General features: G+C 40.1%; 1 protein-coding gene across 2 annotated transcripts in view; it reads right to left on the reverse strand.

Annotated features, from left to right (window-relative positions):
- CPA6 (carboxypeptidase A6) overlaps positions 1-21,704 on the reverse strand; it is a 314,361-nt gene that overhangs the window by 80,165 nt on the left and 212,492 nt on the right. The window contains exon 5 of one of the 2 annotated variants that reach the window (XM_036998195.2): positions 3,343-3,467. In XM_036998195.2, coding sequence (XP_036854090.1) covers positions 3,343-3,467 — 125 coding nt within the window. Of the gene's footprint in view, positions 1-3,342; positions 3,487-21,704 lie in introns of both variants that reach the window. The other variant, XM_073229623.1, reaches the window with a different exon arrangement.

Below are 21,704 nucleotides of genomic sequence, written 5' to 3' on the forward strand. Positions count from 1 at the left end.
GGAGGGAAACAGCTCCTTCCCTCAGAGCCCCACAGGAAGCCAGCGCTGCCAGTGCTTTATTTCAGACCCCTAGCCTCCAGAATCACGAGACAATAAATTTGTTTTTTTAAGCCAGCCAGTCTGTGGTACTTTGCTGAGGCAGCCCCAGCAAACTGATAAGGGTCTTCTGTTCAGTAACTAAACTGTACATTAATACAGACCTAAAAGGCCAGCCTAAAAATTAAAATAATTGTGCTGTGACAAGTCTAGCCCCATTTCCCTTGTCAAGTAGTTGACTGGACACCAGGAGATTGATGAAGGCTGTGAAATGGAGCCCAAAAATGATGTTTGTAACTATCCTATTTTCTTAGGAGTAATCACCAGCCATAAAGACCTACTTGAATTATATGCACTCTTTCCTGTAAGAGTGACTGGAGCTATTCAGAATTTTCCAATGATGTCAGCATCAGTACAAAACCACCTCCCCAAAGCTTCTAGGGTTGCTGGGTGGGGCTCAAAATTTGAAATTCCATTGACAAATTTTACAGGTACTTAATGATTGAAAATTTTTATGATTGAATGAGTCCTTTCATCTGTCAATGTCATGGTGAGGGATTTATCACCTAGCGGCAAACACATAAGGTCACATTATCTCTGCCTTAAAGACAACTATAGCTCTACATTATGTATAGATTTTTTGAAAATACCCCAGGCTACAGTAATAAAAGTCAATTAAAATGATCCCTACCTACTGCCCCCTGGAATTTAATAGACTCTTATGTGCTATTATCTTGGGACCAACAAAATGAATAATTCTAAATGATTGTTCTTCATGAGGAGACAACTGAGTTAAAACACCCATTTTTAAGAGTCAATTCTCTGTGACATAAAGTGTGATATTTTATTCTATATCAGTTCCACATGACCTATATTTTAATGGCTGGAAATAGAGACTTGTTAAAATAACTGGTATATTCTTTTCTACTGAATAATAATTAATGAAGCATGTGAGTTGTCACTAATCACCTATAGATATAATTACCAAGTGCCTTCTTGCCAGGAATTCAGAGAATCATAGCATGTCTTCAGGGCTACCTCAATGACTAAAATGTATTCAATATGAACAACAATTTTATGCACAGCTGTTTTAGCAGCACAGATAGAATATCTTTCTGCAACAAGCTTACCAGTTCTTTATAAATAAGGCTGTAATTCTCTTTCTGACAGGGAAGTATTTGTGTGTACCAGGGAGGGATATCACTGCCACTTTTACCACTGGGGCCAGCCTTCCACAGAGCTAGCACTCACAAAGCCATAAGCCCCTCCCAGGCCTTGCTAGATGTCATCAGGGATCTTTGTGTCAGTTGTGGTAATACAACCACTTGCTAAAGAGCTGGAATAGTTGAGGTCAGTCATTTAAAGTCATTCCTCTCAGCCCTGAAATCCTAGGATTGCAAATGAAAGTTAAGTTACTCCTTCTTGTGTTATTAATTCACTAAACTGTGTTTCTCCCCCAAGATCCTTCACTGACTCTCCATCTCTCCACCGCTTCCTTTCCCTTGTGCCCGCTGGAATCCCTCTTTCATTGTAAATAAACTTTCACATTCTTCTCTTCAGAGGACACTCTCAAAGACACAGATTCTTTTGTGGCTTCTTCCACTCTCCCTACCATGGGGTCCAAAGGGAGGGAGGGCAGCACTCACATGTAGCCCCGTTTCTGCTTCCCCATTAATCTAACTTCTAGAAAAAGCTCATCCTCCCCCCAGCATCATGCCATTCCTTGTTATTTTCCTCTTACTTCTGGCTATACCCTAATATTCCTGACTCAGGAGCACTTTTTCTTCATCTCTAATCTTGCCATCAACTAAGGAGATTCAAACTGCTGTGGTGGTTGTCTGGTGACTCAGCCACCTGTTCTTGACAGCGTCATCGTTAATGATCACCACTCTGGCCATCTCCCCATGGCTACCCTCTGAATCTTGTCACCAGCCATAAACGTGCTTCCCTAGAACTCTCAACATCGAATTACCTACGTTCTTTGCCCTCAGTCATGCTACACCTGTTATCAATATAATGATCTTGATATCTTCCTTGATTTTTCCATTTTGTCCCATCATTCCTCCTAGATTCCCTCCTTTCCTATCCAGGTTAGACACTGTGGATGAAGATTCGAGATAGCATCTCACTAGGAACCTTAATTTCCTTGCCTCCCTGACCTCTCTGTGGTCCTGTCCAACAAAATCTCAACTCTGGATCAGTGCTACAATCTCTCTTCTCTCAATCACTGCTCTTCTGGGTTCTTATTTCAGTTTTTCCCTTGGCAACCCTCTTCAGCCCCTGTTTCTTCACTATAGTAGATAACTTTGCTTCTTGCTTCATCCAGAATATTTAGCCATCATTATGATCCTTTTCAACTTGTTGACTCTCCTCTCTACAGCCTTAACTAGCCCCAGATTACCTCCTCAGCCTTAAGGGTTAAGGTATTCTTCCTACCACTCAACCCCATTCCTCCACAGGTGCCTTCTTTCCTTTGTCATCAATATCTCCTTCCCTGCTGGTCTTTCCTCTCAGCCTACAGAGGAGCCAAAATCTCCCTCTAACCCAAGCAAAGCCCAAATCTCAAGCAGGCATCGATGCTGCTGCAGAGTCCAGGTAGTTTTGCCTCTGAACTATGTTTTTGAATGCTCTCCTGGTCCCACTGCTCTGCTCCTGACTCTGGGGCTCACTGTCTCTCACCTGAACTGTTACCGTAGTCTCCCATCACCCATCCTCTCCAGTTACATGTGGCTCCCTTGCTTCTATCCTCCAACTGCACAGCACTACCCACAAAATAAGAGCTGAGCTACTACTAGCCCATACATCGGGCTCCCTACAAGCTGACCTTCCCCTACTCCAATATCTTTTGTTTCTACTCTGACTTGCACTTCATACACTAATAACATGAAACTACATCAGCGCATTGCACGTATGCTCTGCTGCTTCTCCCCTTTGCTTGCATCGTCCCCTCTGCTCACAAGCCTCATCCTTTGCTTAGCTGTCACACTTTCAAAACTTTTTCTGCTACCACCTTCCCACCCACTTTCTAGGTATTGCTAGGCTTTTCTCTTTTCCTCACACATAAATCTGTTTATGCTGATCATGTAGTGGCAATGGGGAAATATGTCAATGTACTTTCTCCCTCTTCCCCCATTACACTAATAAGCTAACCAAAGGTGAATATAGCTCTTATATTCATGTCAGTTTTCCCATATAATTTTGAAAAATAGTACTAGAAACACGTCATAGGCCCTCTGTAAGTAACCTGAATAAAGCTGTTGTTCAGTTCAGTATAAATGAACTAAACAAGTGAAAAAGAATGCTTACTTGTGCTGGATGTTGGCGTCCCGTAGGAAGGCTAACAGGGCTTGGGAACCGTTCTGGGGAACGTGGATGTCAGTGACTGTTCCCTCTGACATCAGGGATGTACTGCTGGGTTGCCACAGGTCCACCTGTAGTGCAGGAATCAACCTGTAGTTCACATTCAATGCAGGTGGGGAAAGGTCCGTGTCACCATGTCAACACGTCAGTTTGTTTGCATTCAGTAACAACAAACACATTTTGGAGTTAGACGCATGCTTGCATTGTCAAGGTAAAACTACTATTTGATTTTAAAGATGGTCTCTAAATTATATCCATATAGAATGTGATCATGATTGAAAACCAGTACACTAAAAACCTCAAGGTAAAAATGAGATAAGGAGGTTCTAAGTGTGACTTTGATATTGTTTGAAATTATTTATCACACAAAACTTGAATAAGAAAAAGAAAAATATAAATTACTCTTCATGCCACCACAAATGCCAAATTGTGGTAGACTGACAACATTTGTAACTTTAAATGGAACACCCTCCAGGCACCGCCCCTTCCCCAACACATCTTTTCCTACTTAGCCCCCACCTGTCAGTAGAAATATCCCTTTTTCAGGGAAGACTTGTCAGCTAGGCTAGGTCTCCTTGTCACTGTTCTTATAACACTTGGTGTTTCTTTCATTATATAACTTCATTTTACAGAATGTAAGCTCCACAAGGGCAGAGTTTTCCATTTGGTTACCACCCATTGCAGGTGCCTACAGTGGTGCCTCATGCACACAAGCAACTCAGTCACTATCTGTTGCTTGCATGTGGACCCCATTAGTAATTCACTGGCGTTTACCATGTGCTCAGTTTTGCAGGAGAACAGGAGCCATGTTTGTTTCGCTTGCTTAGTGTTCCCAGTGCTTTGCCTAGAGGTCCACACCTGGTAGGAGCCCACATTCATTGAAAGAATGACCAAAATCAGCTGGGAGGGAGAAGAGCTCTGTTTTCTGCACAAGTCTAGAGCTACATTTTCAATTAGGCACAGTTTGTCTTTACAGTCATGTCTCTATCATCTCTCAGTCTGGAATGCTTCTCTTTTCTTGTTGCAGGGCCGGGAACTCTGCTCAACCCTTATCTGAGAAGGTTTACTTACTTTATCTGCACTTTAGTGTCACGGTCTGCATTCTGTTAGGGAATTCTAGAGGACCAAAAGTACTTTGTGACTCAAGGAAATACACCTCTGGTGGTATAATTTAATCTTGAACAGGATAGAGATGAATTTATTTTAGGGACAAAGAGTCTACTTGTTTTCTTTCAAGTAGCTGACTGCACTAAGTTGCAAGAGCAAGTCTGACTCAGCTTATGTGCTAGTTCAAGAGTCACAGAACAGGTGTGGGGCTGAAAGGGAGGCTGAGAGGTCATTTCATCCATCTGTCAGCCCTTGGGCAAGGATACCTCTAGGACTGAACCAGACCGTCCCCAGTAAATGCATCTAAACTATATCTTTTAAGTCTCATGACAACATCCTAATTGAATTTATATCCACATGTAACAAGATTGCAGATGTTTTTCTTAATCTCTTACACTGCAGCACAGTTTAAATTTTTTCTTGTTCCATTCTTCAGTGCGGAAGGGCTGGTTTCTTTATGAGGTAAAGCATGTTGGTATCTTTCTTCTAATCTTTTAATCATTTTTGGGACTTGCCTTTAAACCCCTTACAGAGACAGATTTTTGATTTTAAGGTTTGCTGTCATCCCTTAAGGCCAGTGGATATGAAAAAATTCTGTTTTCAGAAAGTAGAGAGACATAGAAACCTAAAATAATATGAAAAACCACCCTGAAAATGAGTCTGTGTTATTTTCTGGGACACATGCTAAAATAAGAATCCTCACCCCAACAGAAGAGAGCCATGGAAAGGTCCATGGAAGTAACACACCCTATCGCATGACCTGGAGAAGGCTCCCTAGGAAACTTTATAGGTCATCAGAAAGCAGTCCGTCTAAAGGAAACTAACAAAAAAGAATTTGCAAAATCAGGAATTGTGTTTTGTTGTAATATTAGGAAAGTAAATTAAAATGAATTATCAGTTTTTCTCCAGCAATATTTTGGGGAAAGGGTGCTTGGGAAAGTAATGTGGATATTTCAGTATGGGTGGCAGGTATATGCCTGTATCAAGATACAGAGAACAGTAATACTCATGTGTGATTGGTAAAGTGCCACCACTTTATAAATATTTCTAATCTCAATAACACCTTGAGAGATGAATTAATTGTAAAAAATTTACTGAATGATAAGACTCAGATTTATACAGACTAAGTCACTTTTCCAAGGATGCACAGCTACAAAATGGTGATACAGAATATGCCTAACTTCAGTGCCCATAATTTACTGACTAAGTGTCTGCAGGATCTTCTGAGAATGCTCCAGAGGAATAAGCAACTCCCAGCTTTCTGACTGAGTGTTTGATGGGCTCTGTTTGGCAGTTCTCACACCCTGGTCTTTCCTGTCAGAGATTATTCACCCTATAAATTAATATGCAGATATTTCAAAGTTCCAGTCAGCCCCTGTGGGCAGGTTGCCATCAATCATTTCCTTAGGGCTTGATTACATCTGGATAAAGTGATAAATAGCCTTTGAACTGCAATGCTATGTGACCCTGGACTAGGATGACAGCAAAGTATCAGCAACCTTGTCAGGATGGCCAAAGGCTCTTTGCCATCATTTGCCGGTCTTGATATTCCAAAGAAAGGATGTTCCTTTGGGAACCTTCTGGCCTTGGAAATTGGGGGTGTTCCCATGCATGATTACCAGTCACACAGTCAGATCTATCGAAGAGGTGGAGGCAGTTTAGTTTAATGGTCAAGAGTATGGCCTTTGGAAACTGACAGCCCTGGGCAGGAATCCTGTATTTGGCAATGTGACTTTGTGGGGAGGTTTTAACATTTCTGAGCCTCAATTCCTCATCTGTACTGTAAAGATAATTTAAAAACTTACCCATAGTTGTTTTGGTAGGGTTAATTGGAATAGAAATAAAACACCCAACAGAATCTGGCACACAGTGAAATCGCAAAACAATATTAGCTATTTGTTATTGTTTTTTGGAAAAGCATATGAAAAGGAAAGCTGGAAACAGTAAAGATAAAGTTTTACTTCACATGTTTCTGGTTTAAGATGAAGGATATGGTGATATTGTCCCTTATGCAGAGATTAAAACCTATAGATGGCTTTAAGGAGGGATGAAAGCAATAAATAAACCAAGAATATGAACAAAACTGGAATGTTTCCTTGCATGAAAGTGGAGAGCTGGATAGGAAGCCAGTGCAGGGTGGTGGTTAATTCCTAGGATTAAATGCAGCCTCCCCGCATTTAACATCTGTGGGATGCAGGACAAGTTCCTTCATCTCTTTGGGACTCATTTTCTATATCTGTAAAATGAAGATGAAAATTAGGCTTCCTCGTTAATCAGTATATACTCATAGTTGTTGTTATTTTTGGTTATTATTATTATGGAATTATAGAGAGTATAGATAATGCAGTGATTAAGAGCATGAATTCTAGAACCAGGCAGGCTGAGTTTGAATCTCAGTTCTTATTAGCTGTGTGACTTGGGGCAATTTTGCTCTCTGCACTTTCAGCTTCCTCATGTATAAAATGGGGTTGTAGATAATATATTTTTCATATATTTGTTAGCCTTAAACTAATTAATAGTATAAAGTATTTTAAATAGTACCAGGTGACTAGAAGGCATTCATTGAATGGTTCAAATTTCAAGAGTAATTTCTCTGCAATTAAAAAATCATGTTGCATGGAACTAAGTTTATGGCTCTTCTGGTTCTTATCCTGTGCTTTCTTCCTGACCCGGTCCAGCTTCCAGGAAGCACCCACCTGTCTTTTAGGCCCATGGCTGATTATACACCTGGTTAAGGTATCATTGGAGGGGTGATCAGACATGCATAGACTTACTACATACAACTGCTAATAAAAAAGCAATTAGAGGAGCCAAAATGGTGGTGTGAGGAGGACAGCGGAAATCTCCTTCCAAAAACATATATATTTTTGAAAATACAACAAATACAACTATTCCTAAAAGAGAGACCAGAAGACATAGGACAACAGCCAGACTACATCCACACCCACGAGAACCCAGTGCCTCGCAAAGGGGGTAAGATACAAGCCACGGCCCAGTGGGACCCGAGCGTCCCTCACCCCAGCTTCTGGTGGGAGGAGAGAAGTTGGAGTAGTGAGGGAAAGGGGTTCCAGGACTGCTAAACACCCAGCCCTAGCCATCCGCACTGGGAGCACAGACATACAGTGCATGGGGTGCTGGATACTAGGTAAATGGAACAGTAAAACCTGTGAGTGGGTTCTCACAGCTGGAGCCCCTGGGACAAAAGAAAAGTGAGTGCTTTTTGAAAGTCTTAAAGGGACAGGAGCCTCACAGCTGGATGGAAGCATCCCAGCACACTCAGCCCAGCAGCTGGGAATCCCGGGAAACTCTGGGCACCCTAACCCCTTGGGCAGCAGTGCAGCTCTGAGGCCCCTCACAGTGATAAATAGTCTCTTGCCATTCCCCCTCCAGTGCAGCCCTGCCATAGCAGAGAAGTAACCTGAAAGTGGCCACACCCACAGCAACCACACGGAGCTTAATCCACAGTGGCCCGGGCAAGAATCAGAGACCCCATCTGCAAGTAGATGCCCAGCACAAGCTGCTAAGGGTTGCTGTTCTCCCAGAAAAGGAAGCCCAGGAGCAAGTGGAAAGGGACTTGCTTCTCCCAGCTGACATATCTGCCAACTGTCCACAACTACCTCTATCACCATGAAAAGGCAGAATTTGATCCAGACCAGAATAACCCAGAAATCCTCCCCTGAGAGGGAACCTTGGGAGATAGATTTAACCAATCTACCTGAAAAAGAATTCAAAACAAAGGTGGTAACCATGCTGATGGACTTGCAGAGAAACATGCAAGAGCTAAGGTGGGAGAATACAGAAATAAAACAATCTCTGGAAGGACTTAAAAGCAGAATGGACGAGATGCAAGAGGCCATTAATGGAATAGAAATCAGAGAACAGGAATGTAGAGAAGTTGATGCAGAGAGAGACAAAAGGATCTCCAGGAATGAAAGAATATTAAGAGAACTGTGTGACCAATCAAAACAGAACAATATCCACATTATAGGGGTACCAGAAGAAGAAGAGAGATAGAAAGTGTCTTTGAAGAAATAATTGCTGAAATCTTCCCAAAACTGGGAGAGGAAATAGTCTCTCAGACCACAAAAGCACACAGAACTCCCAACACAAGGGACCCAAGGAGGAAAACACCAAGAAACATAATAATTAAAATGGCAAAGATCAAAGACAAGGATAGAGTATTAAAGGCAGCCAGAGAGAGAAAAAAGGTCACCTACAATGGAAAACTCATCAGGTTACCATGAAACTTCTCAACAGAAACCTTACAGGCCAGAAGAGAATGGCATGATATATTTAATGCAATGAAACAGATGGGCCTTGAACTAAGGATGCTGTATCCAGCATGATTATCATTTAAATATGAAGGAGGGATTAAACAATTTCCAGACAAGCAAAATTTGAGGGAATTTGCCTCCCACAAACCACCTCTACAGGGTATTTTAGAGGGACTGCTCTAGATGGAAGCACTCCTAAGGCTAAACAGATGTCACCAGAGAAAATAAAATCACAGCAAAGAAAGCAGAACAATGAAATACTAACTAAAGGCAAAAAATAAAATCAACTACCCTCAAAAGCAGTCAAAGGAAACACAAAAGAGGATTAAAAGAAAAAAAAAAAGCACCTAACATACAAAGAATGGAGGAGGAGGAATAAGAAGGGAGAGAAATAAAGAATCATCAGACTGTGTTTATAATAACTCAGTGAGTTAAGTTAGACAGATAGCAAAGAAGCTAACCTTCAACCTTTGGTAACCATGAATTTAAAGCCTCCAATGGCAATAAGTACATATCTTTCAATAATCACCCTAAATGTAAATGGACTGAATGCACCAATCAAAAGACACAGAGTAATAGAATGGATAAAAAAGCAAGAGCCATCTATATGCTGCTTACAACAGACTCACCTCAAACCCACAGACATGCACAGACTAAAAGTCAAGGGATGGAAAAAGATACTTCATGCAAACAACAAGGAGAAAAAAGCAGGTGTTGCAGTACTAGTATCAGACAAAATAGACTTCAAAATAAAGAGTGACAAGAGATAAAGAAGGACATTATATAATGATAAAGGAGTCAATGCAACAAGAAGATATAACCGTTATAAATATATATGTACCCAATACAGGAGCACCAACATATGTGAAACAAATAGTTACAGAATTAAAGGAGGAAATAGAATGCAATGCATTTATTTTAGGAGACATCAACACACCACTCACTCCAAAGGACAGATCCACCAGACAGAAAATAAGTAAGGACACAGAGGCACTAAACAATACACTAGAACAGATGGACCTAATAGACATCTATAGTACTCTACACCAAAAGCAACAGGATACACATTCTTCTCAAGTGCACATGGAACATTCTCCAAAATGGACCGCATACTAGGTCACAAAAAAGAGCCTCAATAAATTCAAAAAGATTGAAATTCTACCAACCAACTTCTCAGACCACAAAGGTATAAAACTAGAAATAAATTGTACAAAGAAATCAAAAAGGCTCACAAACACATGGAGGCTTAACAACATGCTCCTAAATAATCAATGGATCAACAACCAAATCAAAATAGAGATCAAACAATATATGGAAACAAATGACAACAACAACGCAAAGCCCCAACTTCTGTGGGACGCAGTGAAAGCAGTCCTAAGGGGAAAGTATATAGCAATCCAGGCATATTTAAAGAAAGAAGAACAATCCCAAATGAATAGTCTAAAGATACAATTATCGAAATTGGAAAAAGAAGAACAAATGAGGCCTAAATTCAGCAGAAGGAGGGACATAATAAAGATCAGAGAAGAATAAATAAAATTGAGAAGAATAAAACAATAGAAAAAATCAATGAAACCAAGAGTGGTTCTTTGAGAAAATAAACAAAATAGATAAGCCTCTAGCCAGACTTATTAAGAGGAACAGAGAGTCAACACACATCAACAGAATCAGAAATGAGAAAAGAAAAATCATGACAGACCCCACAGAAATACAAAGAATTATTAGAGACTACTATGAAAACCTATATGCTAAGAAGCTAGAAAACCTAGAAGAAATAGACAACTTCCTAGAAAACAACTCATTAACTCTGTGAGTCTTTTCTGGCCTTCTAGTTTTATCTGGTTAACTCTCTGAGTCCTTTTTAGGGGGCTTTACTGGCCTTATTCTCTCTCCACCCTCTCATATCTATAATTCTGCCTAACATCAAGAATTTAGGGGATTCAGGTTTGTGTTAGGTGATCCTGTATAGGGTTTAGGGAACTGGGATTTTTCTCTGTATTGAATGCTTTCAGAAAAAAGGGGGATTCTATCCTTGAATATCTTAATAATTTTATCTAGAAGGTGGGAGAAACAAAGTGGGACTAAAGCTGTAATTGATAAATAGCAGTGATATTAAAAAGGGGGTAGTTTGGTCATTTTTCTGGTTTGGATATTGTTTTTTGTTTTTTAGTCTGTTTAGACATGATCACAGTGGTTGTGTTTATCTTAATTCCTGAAATATATAGAGTAGTCTTGTCTGATGTTGGTATTCTGTGAAATGGCTTATGTTCAACAGGAGATTGAGGTATGGATGTTAGTGCCAGGCACTGCTTTTCCCCCTTTCAGGATGATCACCGTTCCACTTAGGTTGTGTGATAACTAACATAATGCTAGACAAGGGGTGGGAACTCTCAACATGATCAGGTCAGGGTGGCTTGAAGGTGATTTGGGGACTAGGGATATTGAGGTCATGGAACAAAAGATATAGACCTGTGATGGTCCACCCCGGAGAAGTTAGGAAGTCAATACATCTGACTTTGGCACCTTGCATCCTTCTGTAGCACCTACATACCACCACCTTTATAATGTAAGAATCAATACCATCTAGCATGGAGAAGACAAGTAATGACTCTGTAGCATCTTACTATGCTGAAGGACAGTAACTGGGGAGGGACTTGATAATATGGGTGAATGTTGAAACCACAATGTTGCTCCTGTCAAACCTTCGTAGGATTGTATATCAGTGATACCTTAATTAAAAGAAAAAGAGAGAAAAAAAGAAAAAAGTCAGTACTATCTTGATTCGTGCCCACTAAGTGAACATTTGAAGACATAAATACTGAGGAAGATTTTCCTAACTCCTTCTACACTAGAGGCTCCAAGAATTTAACAGCACTGAGGAAACTTATTAGATGAGAAAAACAATATTTCACTATATTTTGCTAGCTTAAAAACTTCTATATCTGAGAATCAAATTGGTTAGCATATTTAGCCTGGTTTTGTAGAATGGACAAAGTCAGAGATCACCTGGTGCAGCAGTTGGATACCCATTAATAAAGATGTTTGAAGACAAGAGACCCTGGGCTGCATCTCATCAAGTAATAGGAAGGGATTTTATTCCACCCTCTTTTGATGATTTATGGTTTTAACATTGGTGACTTTTTCATATTTGATTTTGCTACATTCAGAAATATTCCATTTGGTATACTAAACAAGTATGGTGGTGAGTGCATTTACATTTAAGAATTCTGGCTTTTTTTCTGGGGTTTAATACTCAATGAAACACATGTCAGAGTTTGTTATTCATTGCCTTTTGCAGATTCTGGCTCCAGAGTTCTTTGTACTAACCACCTAAATAAAATAAAATTCATCTTTGCTTTGGTGAAAAAAATTCTCAACCTAGAATCAGAAAGAAAACATTTCTTTTATTTCCTATCTAAACTTTGATATTCCACATGTCAGAGCCTTAATTTTGTTAATTATTAGTAAAGGGGTTGAAATACATGATTGCCAAGTACCTCTTAAACTCTGTAATTCTGCCATACTCAATATGCCTTTCTGAAGATAAATATTTACATTTCCCTAGGAAAATCTCTCTCAAGTTCACCCATATTTTCCTTTTCAAGAGTCAGAAAAAATACACTCTCAACAATTTAGCACTAGTGTCACTTTTCAGTGATTAATTTTATTGACTTATAGGTCAGTATTGGAAATAATATATAAAGCAAAATAACTTTAAAAATTGAAAAGTTATTTTCAACACTTTTACTGAAAGCATTTTTTCAAAACAGCTAAGAAGATGAAATGGAAATCAGCACATTATTTTCCACATTAACGGTCAGCTGATGTAAAAGACCAAAGAAGAATTCTCAAAGTAGAATGCTGGATGATCAAGCAACTAGGTACCCATTACTCAAACAACCCAAGAGTATGGTGATTGCTCTCTCAGTTGTGAGAATACAGTAGTTATGGTTTTTAGAAATTGACCTAATCACTCCACAGCCATTCCCTGTTTATTGAGCACATACAGATTCTCAGCTGTTGAGCTATGTTCTGAGGATACAATGATGAGTAAGACACAGCTTGGTCTTCAGGACTAAGCAGACCTCTACAGTTAGTCTACAGAGAGAAGACATACTGAGACTGTTCGATTGCATTTGGGAGGTAGTTTGGGATACTTTCCCAGAGAGGTATTGCTGATACCCATTATTAAATAATGAATAGGAGTTAGCCTGGAAAGGTGAAGGGAAGTGGGATAAGAGCATCATTCAGAAGCTTCCATAGGAGGTGGTTTGGGTCGAGGATAAAAGGCAGAAGATGTTGATATTTACCTGAGCCCTGTGACTCAGGAAAATAGTGATGGTTACAGTAATCCCACTGCCCTTTTGTGTTATAGAAATGGCTTGCTTTAAGGAACCATTTTCCCCCTATGACTTAGAAAAGACTCACAAATCACCCCCTTGTTTACCTATAAGCTCAGAAATAGATGCTCAGAATCCCATTCTTTGCCTCATAAATAATTAGCTAAACTGTCCCCACTGATCAATCTGGACAAAATACTTGCTACACTGACTTTACCCTGAATTTATACCAACTCTCAGTCTGAGGGAGCATATAGCCCCTTGTGAGCTTCAAGTGACTTCATGGTGAAACATTCTCTAATTTACTGTCTAATTAAGCCTCTTCCATCTGTTCATTACTATTCCCCATTAAAGAAAATCCCTTTTCTGTATGACTTTTGAGACTTGTACATTTAAAGGTAGGCATGTTCACCTTATTGTGACAGTCTTTTGACCACATTTGCAAGACTCCTTTTGAATAAAGTCTCCTTATCTGTCTGTGTTTTTTTCATTTAATGGTACTATACAAGGACATGATCATGATTTATTTGGAGAACTGAAAGTACAGAAGAATTTCTTTTAAACCAACTTGCATGTAGTGGATCCTTGCTTAACTAAGGCTCCTCTCTATTGACAGGACTCCCTGTAGAAATCACAACATGCTACTGAAAAACCAAAGGGTCAACAAAGAAATCAAAGGATAAATTTTAAAAAATACCTGGAGGCAAATGAAAATACAGTTTACCAAAATCTATGGGATGCTGCAAAAGCAGTTCCAAGTGGGAAGTTCATACCAATACAGCCTACCTCAATAAACAAGATAAATCTGAATCTAACTTTAGAACAAACTAGGCTCCAAGTTAGTAGAAGGAAGGAAATAAAGATCAGAGTGAAGATAAATGAAACACAAACTAAAAAGACAATAGAAACTAAGAACTGGTTTTTGGCAAAGAAAACAAAATTGACAAAACTTTAGCTAGACATACCAAGAAAAAAGAGAGGGCTCAAATAAATAAAATCAGAAATGAAAGAGTTACAACTGACACCACAGAAATACAAAATATCATAATAGACTACTATGAACAATTAATTACATGCCAACAAATTGGACAACTTATAAGAAATGAATACATTTCTAGAAACACAAACTTCTAAGACTGAGTCAGGAAGAAATAGAAAATCTGAATAGGCTGATTACCAGTTAGGAGATTAAATCAGTAATCAAATACTCCCAAAAAACAAAAGTTCAGGACCAGATTGGCTTCACTGGTAAGTTTTACCAAACATTTAAAAAAGAGTGAATACCTATATTTCTCAAACCCTTTCAAAATTGACGAGAAAGGAACACTCCCAAATTCTATAAGACAGGTGTTAGACCTGATACCAAAGGCAGACAAGGACACTACAGGAAAAAAAAAATTACAGGCCAATATCCCTGGTAAATTTAGATGGAAAAATCTGTATCAAAACAGTAGTAAAGCAAAGAAAATTAAAAAATTGGCATCATCACCAGGATCAAGTGGGATTTATTCTAGGGATGCAAGGATGGCTCTGCATTCACAAATAAATCAACATGCTACACCTCTTTAACAAAATGAAGGATAAAAACCATATGATCATCTCAAAGATAGATAAAAAGTATTTGACAAAATTCAATACCCATTTATGATAAAAACTTTCAACAAAATAGAGGGAACATTCCTCAACATAACAAAAGCCATGTATGTGACAAACCCACAGGTAGCATCATACACAATGTTGAAAAGCTGAAAACTTTTGATGAACCAAGACAAACTTGCCTGCTCTAACCACTTATTCAACATAGTATTGGAAGTCCTACCCACAGTAATTTAGCAAGAAAAAGAAATAAAGTACTTCAGATTGGAAAAGAAGAAGTAAAACTGTCACAATTTGTGCATGATTTTATATTTAGAAAACCCAAAGACTCCACCAAAAAACTGTTAGGACTAAAAAAAAGAGTTCAGTAAAAGTTGGTTGGTATAAAATCAGCATACAATTTCTTATAATCTATACACTAACAATGAACTATGTGAAAAAGAAATCAAGAAAACAGTTCCATATACATTGCATTAAAAATAATACCTAAGAGGGAGGCGGAGCCAAGATGGTGGCGTGAGCAGAGCAGTGGAAATCTCCTCCCAAAAACACATAGAGCTATGAAAATGTAACAAAGAAAAATCTTCCTAAAATAGAGCCCACAGGACACAGGACAACATCCAGACCACATCCACACCTGCAAGAACCCAGCGCCTTGCGAAGGGGGTAAGATACAAGCCCCGGCCCGGCGGGACCCGAGCGCCCCTCCCCCTGGCTCCCGGCGGGTGGAAAGAAACCGGAGCGGTTTTTTTTTTTTTTTGGCGAGTGCTTTTTGGAAGCCTGAAAGGGACAGGGACCCCGGTGCTAGGGAGGCAGGGTGGCAGGACTGGTGAGTGGGTGCCTGGGACCGGTGCCTGAGGACAAAGAATATCCCGCGTTTTTCCCTGCGGGACTGGTGGGTGGGTGCCTGAGACCGGCACTTGAGGACGGAGGAAATTGCATGTTTTTCCCTTTTTTTCCTCTTTCAGGCAAGTGCTTTTTGGAAGCCTTAAAGGGACAGGGACCCCGGTGCTAGGGAGGCAGGGCGGTGGGACTGGAGAGAGGGTGCCTGGGACTGGCGCCTGAGGACAAAGAATATCCCGCATTTTTCCCTGCGGGACCGGTGGGCAGGTGCCTGAGACCGGCACCTGAGGATGGAGGAAATCGCGCGTTTTCCCCCCTTTTTTTTCTCTTTTTGGCGAGTGCTTTTTGGAAGCCTTAAAGGGACAGGGACCCTGGTGCTAGGGAGGCAGGGCGGCGGGACTGGTGAGTGGGTGCCTGGGACCGGCGCCTGAGGACAAAGAATATCGCGTGTTTTTCCCTGCGGGACCAGTGGGCGGATGCTTTTTGGAAGCCTTGAAGGGACAGGGACCCTGGTGCTAGGGAGGCAGGGCAGCAGGACCAGTGAGCAGGTGCCTGGGACCGGCGCCTGAGGACAAAAAAAAAAAATCAAGTGTTTTTTCCTTTTTTTTTTTTTTTTCTGTTCCCTCTCTAATTGTTGCTGTTGTTGTTTTGGTTTGGAGAGTGCTTTTTGGAAGTCTTAAAGGGGCAGGACAGGTCACTTAGACCAGAGGCAGGGAATCCAGGGATCTCTGGGCACTCTAACCCCCTGGGCAGCAGGGGGCACAGAGGCCCCTTACGGAGATAAATAGCCTCCCAGCCGCTCCCCATCCAATGGGGCTCCACCATTTTGGAGGAGCAGCCCCAGCCAGGCCACGCCCACTGCAACAGCGGAGATAAACACCATAGCAACCGGGCAGGAAGCAGAAGCCCTGTCTGCACACAGCTGCCCACCACAAGCCACTAGAGGTCGCTATACTCCCAGGTGAGGAAGGCCACAAACCAACAAGAAGGGAAGCTCTTCCAGCAGTAACTTGTACCAGCTCTGCACACTATCTCTATCACCATGAAAAGACAAAACTACAGGCAGACAAAGATCACAGAGACAACACCTGAGAAGGAGACAGACCTAACCAGTCCTCCTGAAAAAGAATTCAAAATAAAAATCATGAACATGCTGACAGAGATGCAGAGAAAAATGCAAGAGCAATGGGATGAGATGCAGAGAAAAATGCAAGAGCAGTGGGATGAAGTCCGGAGGGAGATCACAGATATCAGGAAGGAGATCACAGAAGTGAAACAATCCCTGGAAGGATTTATAAGCAGAATGGATAAGATGCAAGAGGCCATTGAAGGAATAGAAGCCAGAGAACAGGAACGTATAGAAGCTGACATAGAGAGAGATAAAAGGATCTCCAGGAATGAAACAACACTAAGAGAACTATGTGACCAAGCCAAAAGGAATAATATTCGTATTATAGGGATACCAGAAGAAGAAGAAAGAGGAAAAGGGATAGAAAGTCTCTTTGAAGAAATAATTGCTGAAAACTTCCCCAAACTGGGGGAGGAAATAATCAAACAGACCATGGAATTACACAGAAACCCCAACAGAAAGGATCCAAGGAGGACAACACCAAGACACATAGTAATTAAAATGGCAATGATCAAGGACAAAGAAAGAGTTTTAAAGGCAGCTAGAGAGAAAAAGGTCACCTATAAAGGAAAACCCATCAGGCTAACATCAGACTTCTCGACAGAAACCCTACAGGCCAGAAGAGAATGGCATGATATACTTAATGCAATGAAACAGAAGGGCCTTGAACCAAGGATACTGTATCCAGCATGAATATCATTTAAATATGATGGCGGGATTAAACAATTCCGAGACAAGCAAAAGCTGAGGGAATTTGCTTCCCACAAACCACCTCTACAGGGCATCCTACAGGGACTGCTCTAAATGGGAGCACCCCTAAAAAGAGCACAGAACAAAACACACAACATATGAAGAATGGAGGAGGAGGAATAAGAAGGGAGAGAAGAAAAGAATCTCCAGACAGTGTATATAACAGCTCAATAAGCGAGCTAAGTTAGGCAGTAAGATACTAAAGAAGCTAACCTTGAACCTTTGGTAACCACGAATCTAAAGCCTGCAATGGCAATAAGTACATATCTCTCAATAGTCACCCTAAATGTAAATGGACTTAATGCACCAATCAAAAGACACAGAGTAATAGAATGGATAAAAAAGCAAGACCCATCTATATGCTGCTTACAAGAAACTCACCTTAAACCCAAAGATAAGCATAGACTAAAAATCAAGGGATGGAAAAACATATTTCAGGCAAACAACAGTGAGAAGAATCAGGGGTTGCAGTACTAATACCAGACAAAATAGACTTCAAAACAAAGAAAGTAACAAGAGATAAAGAAGGCCACTACATAATGATAAAGGGCTCAGTCCAACAAGAGGATATAACCATTCTAAATATATATGCACCCAATACAGGAGCACCAGCATATGTGAAGCAAATACTAACAGAACTAAAGAGGGAAATAGACTGCAATGCATTCATTTTAGGAGACTTCAACACACCACTCACCCCAAAGGATAGATCCTCCGGGCAGAAAATAAGTAAGGACACACAGGCACTGAACAACACCCTAGAATAGATGGACCTAATAGACATCTATAGAACTCTACATCCAAAAGCAACAGGATACACATTCTTCTCAAGTGCACATGGAACATTCTCCAGAATAGACCACATACTAGCTCACAAAAAGAGCCTCAGTAAACTCCAAAATATTGAAATTCTACCAACCAATTTTTCAGACCACAAAGGTATAAAAGTAGAAATAAATTCTACAAAGAAAACAAAAAGGCTAACAAACACATGGAGGCTTAACAACATGCTACTAAATAATCAATGGATCAATGAACAAATCAAAATAGAGATCAAGGAATATATAGAAACAAATGACAACAACAACACTAAGCCCCAACTTCTCTGGGACTCAGCGAAAGCAGTCTTAAGAGGAAAGTATATAGCAATCCAGGCACACTTGAAGAAGGAAGAACAATCCCAAATGAATAGTCTAACATCACAATTATCAAAACTGGAAAAAGAAGAACAAATGAGGCCTAAAGTCAGCAGAAGGAGGGACATAATAAAGATCAGAGAAGAAATAAACAAAATTGAGAAGAATAAAACAATAGCAAAAATCAACGAAACCAAGAGCTGGTTCTTTGAGAAAATAAACAAAATAGATAAGCCTCTAGCCCAACTTATTAAGAGAAAAAGAGAATCAACACAAATCAACATAATCAGAAATGAGAATGGAAAAATCATGACAGACTCCACAGAAATACAAAGAATTATTAAAGACTACTATGAAAACCTATATGCCAACAAGCTGGAAATCCTAGAAGAAATGGACAACTTCCTAGAAAAATACAACCTCCCAAGACTGACCAAGGAAGAAACACAGAAGTTAAACAAACCAATTACAAGCAAAGAAATTGAAATGGTAATAAAAAAACTACCCAAGAACAAAACCCCGGGGCCAGACGGATTTACCTCGGAATTTTATCAGACACACAGAGAAGACATAATACCCATTCTCCTTAAAGTGTTCCAAAAAATAGAAGAAGAGGGAATACTCCCAAACTCATTCTATGAAGCCAACATCACCCTAATACCAAAACCAGGCAAAGACCCCACCAAAAACGAAAATTACAGACCAATATCCCTGATGAATGTAGATGCAAAAATACTCAATAAAATATTAGCAAACAGAATCCAACAGTATATCAAAAGGATCATACACCATGACCAAGTGGGATTCATCCCAGGGATGCAAGGATGGTACAACATTCGAAAATCCATCAACATCACCCACCACATCAACAAAAAGAAAGACAAAAACCACATGATCATCTCCATAGATGCTGAAAAAGCATTTGACAAAATTCAACATCCATTCATGATAAAAACTCTCAGCAAAATGGGAATAGAGGGCAAGTACCTCAACATAATAAAGGCCATATATGATAAACCCACAGCCAGCATTATACTGAACAGCGAGAAGCTGAAAGCATTTCCTCTGAGATCGGGAACCAGACAGGGATGCCCACTCTCCCCACTGTTATTTAACATAGTACTGGAGGTCCTAGCCACAGCAATCAGACAAAACAAAGAAATACAAGGAATCCAGATTGGTAAAGAAGAAGTTAAACTGTCACTATTTGCAGATGATATGATACTGTACATAAAAAACCCTAAAGACTCCACTCCAAAACTACTAGAACTGATATCGGAATACAGCAAAGTTGCAGGATACAAAATTAACACACAGAAATCTGTAGCTTTCCTATACACTAACAACGAATCAATAGAAAGAGAAATCAGGAAAACAATTCCATTCACCATTGCATCAAAAAGAATAAAATACCTAGGAATAAACCTAACCAAAGAAGTGAAAGACTTATACTCTGAAAACTACAAGTCACTCTTAAGAGAAATTAAAGGGGACACTAATAAATGGAAACTCATCCCATGCTCATGGCTAGGAAGAATTAATATCGTCAAAATGGCCATCCTGCCCAAAGCAATATACAGATTTGATGCAATCCCTCTCAAATTACCAGCAACATTCTTCAATGAATTGGAACAAATAATTCAAAAATTCATATGGAAACACCAAAGACCCCGAATAGCCAAAGCAATCCTGAAAAAGAAGAATAAAGTAGGGGGGATCTCACTCCCCAACTTCAAGGTCTACTATAAAGCCATAGTAATCAAGACAATTTGGTACTGGCACAAGAACAGAGCCACAGACCAGTGGAACAGATTAGAGACTCCAGACATTAACCCAAACATATATGGTCAATTAATATTTGATAAAGGAGCCATGGACATACAATGGCAAAATGACAGTCTCTTCAACAGATGGTGCTGGCAAAACTGGACAGCTACATGTAGGAGAATGAAACTGGACCATTGTCTAACCCCATATACAAAGGTAAACTCAAAATGGATCAAAGACCTAAATGTAAGTCATGAAACCATTAAACTCTTGGAAAAAAACATAGGCAAAAACCTCTTAAACATAAACATGAGTGACCTCTTCTTGAACATATCTCCCTGGGCAAGGAAAACAACAGCAAAAATGAGCAAGTGGGACTACAATAAGCTGAAAAGCTTCTGTACAGCGAAAGACACCATCAATAGAACAAAAAGGAACCCTACAGTATGGGAGAATATATTTGAAAATGACACATCCGATAAAGGCTTGACGTCCAGAATATATAAAGAGCTCACACGCCTCAACAAACAAAAAACAATTAACCCAATTAAAAAATGGGCAGAGGAACTGAACAGACAGTTCTCTAAAAAAGAAATACAGATGGCCAACAGACACATGAAAAGATGCTCCACATTGCTAATTATCAGAGAAATGCAAATTAAAACTACAATGAGGTATTACCTCACACCAGTAAGGATAGCTGCCATCCAAATGACAAACAACAACAAATGTTGGCGAGGCTGTGGAGAAAGGGGAACCCTCCTACACTGCTGGTGGGAATGTAAATTAGTTCAACCATTGTGGAAAGCAGTATGGAGGTTCATCAAAATGCTCAAAACAGACCTACCATTTGACCCAGGAATTCCACTCCTAGGAATTTACCCTAAGAACGCAGCAGTCAAGTTTGAGAAAGACAGATGCACCCCTATGTTTATCGCACCACTATTTACAATAGCCAAGAATTGGAAGCAACCTAAATGTCCATCGGTAGATGAATGGATAAAGAAGATGTGGTACATATACACAATGGAATACTACTCAGCCATAAGAAGTGGAAAAATCCAACCATTTGAAGCAACATGGATGGAGCTGGAGAGTATTATGCTCAGTGAAATAAGCCAAGCGGAGAAAGAGAAATACCAAATGATTTCACTCGTCTGAGGAGTATAGGAACAAAGGAAAAACTGAAGGAACAAAACAGCAGCGGAATTACAGAACCCAAAAATGGACTAACAGGTACCAAAGGGAAAGGAACTGGGGAGGATGGGTGGGCAGGGAGGGATAAGGGGGGGAGAAGAAGAGGGGTATTAAGATTAGCATGCATGGGGGGAGGGAGAAAGGGGAGGGTGGGCTTCACAACACAGAG

The sequence above is a fragment of the Manis javanica genome, chromosome 2, assembly GCF_040802235.1.
Source record: "Manis javanica isolate MJ-LG chromosome 2, MJ_LKY, whole genome shotgun sequence".
Lineage (NCBI taxonomy): Eukaryota > Metazoa > Chordata > Mammalia > Pholidota > Manidae > Manis > Manis javanica.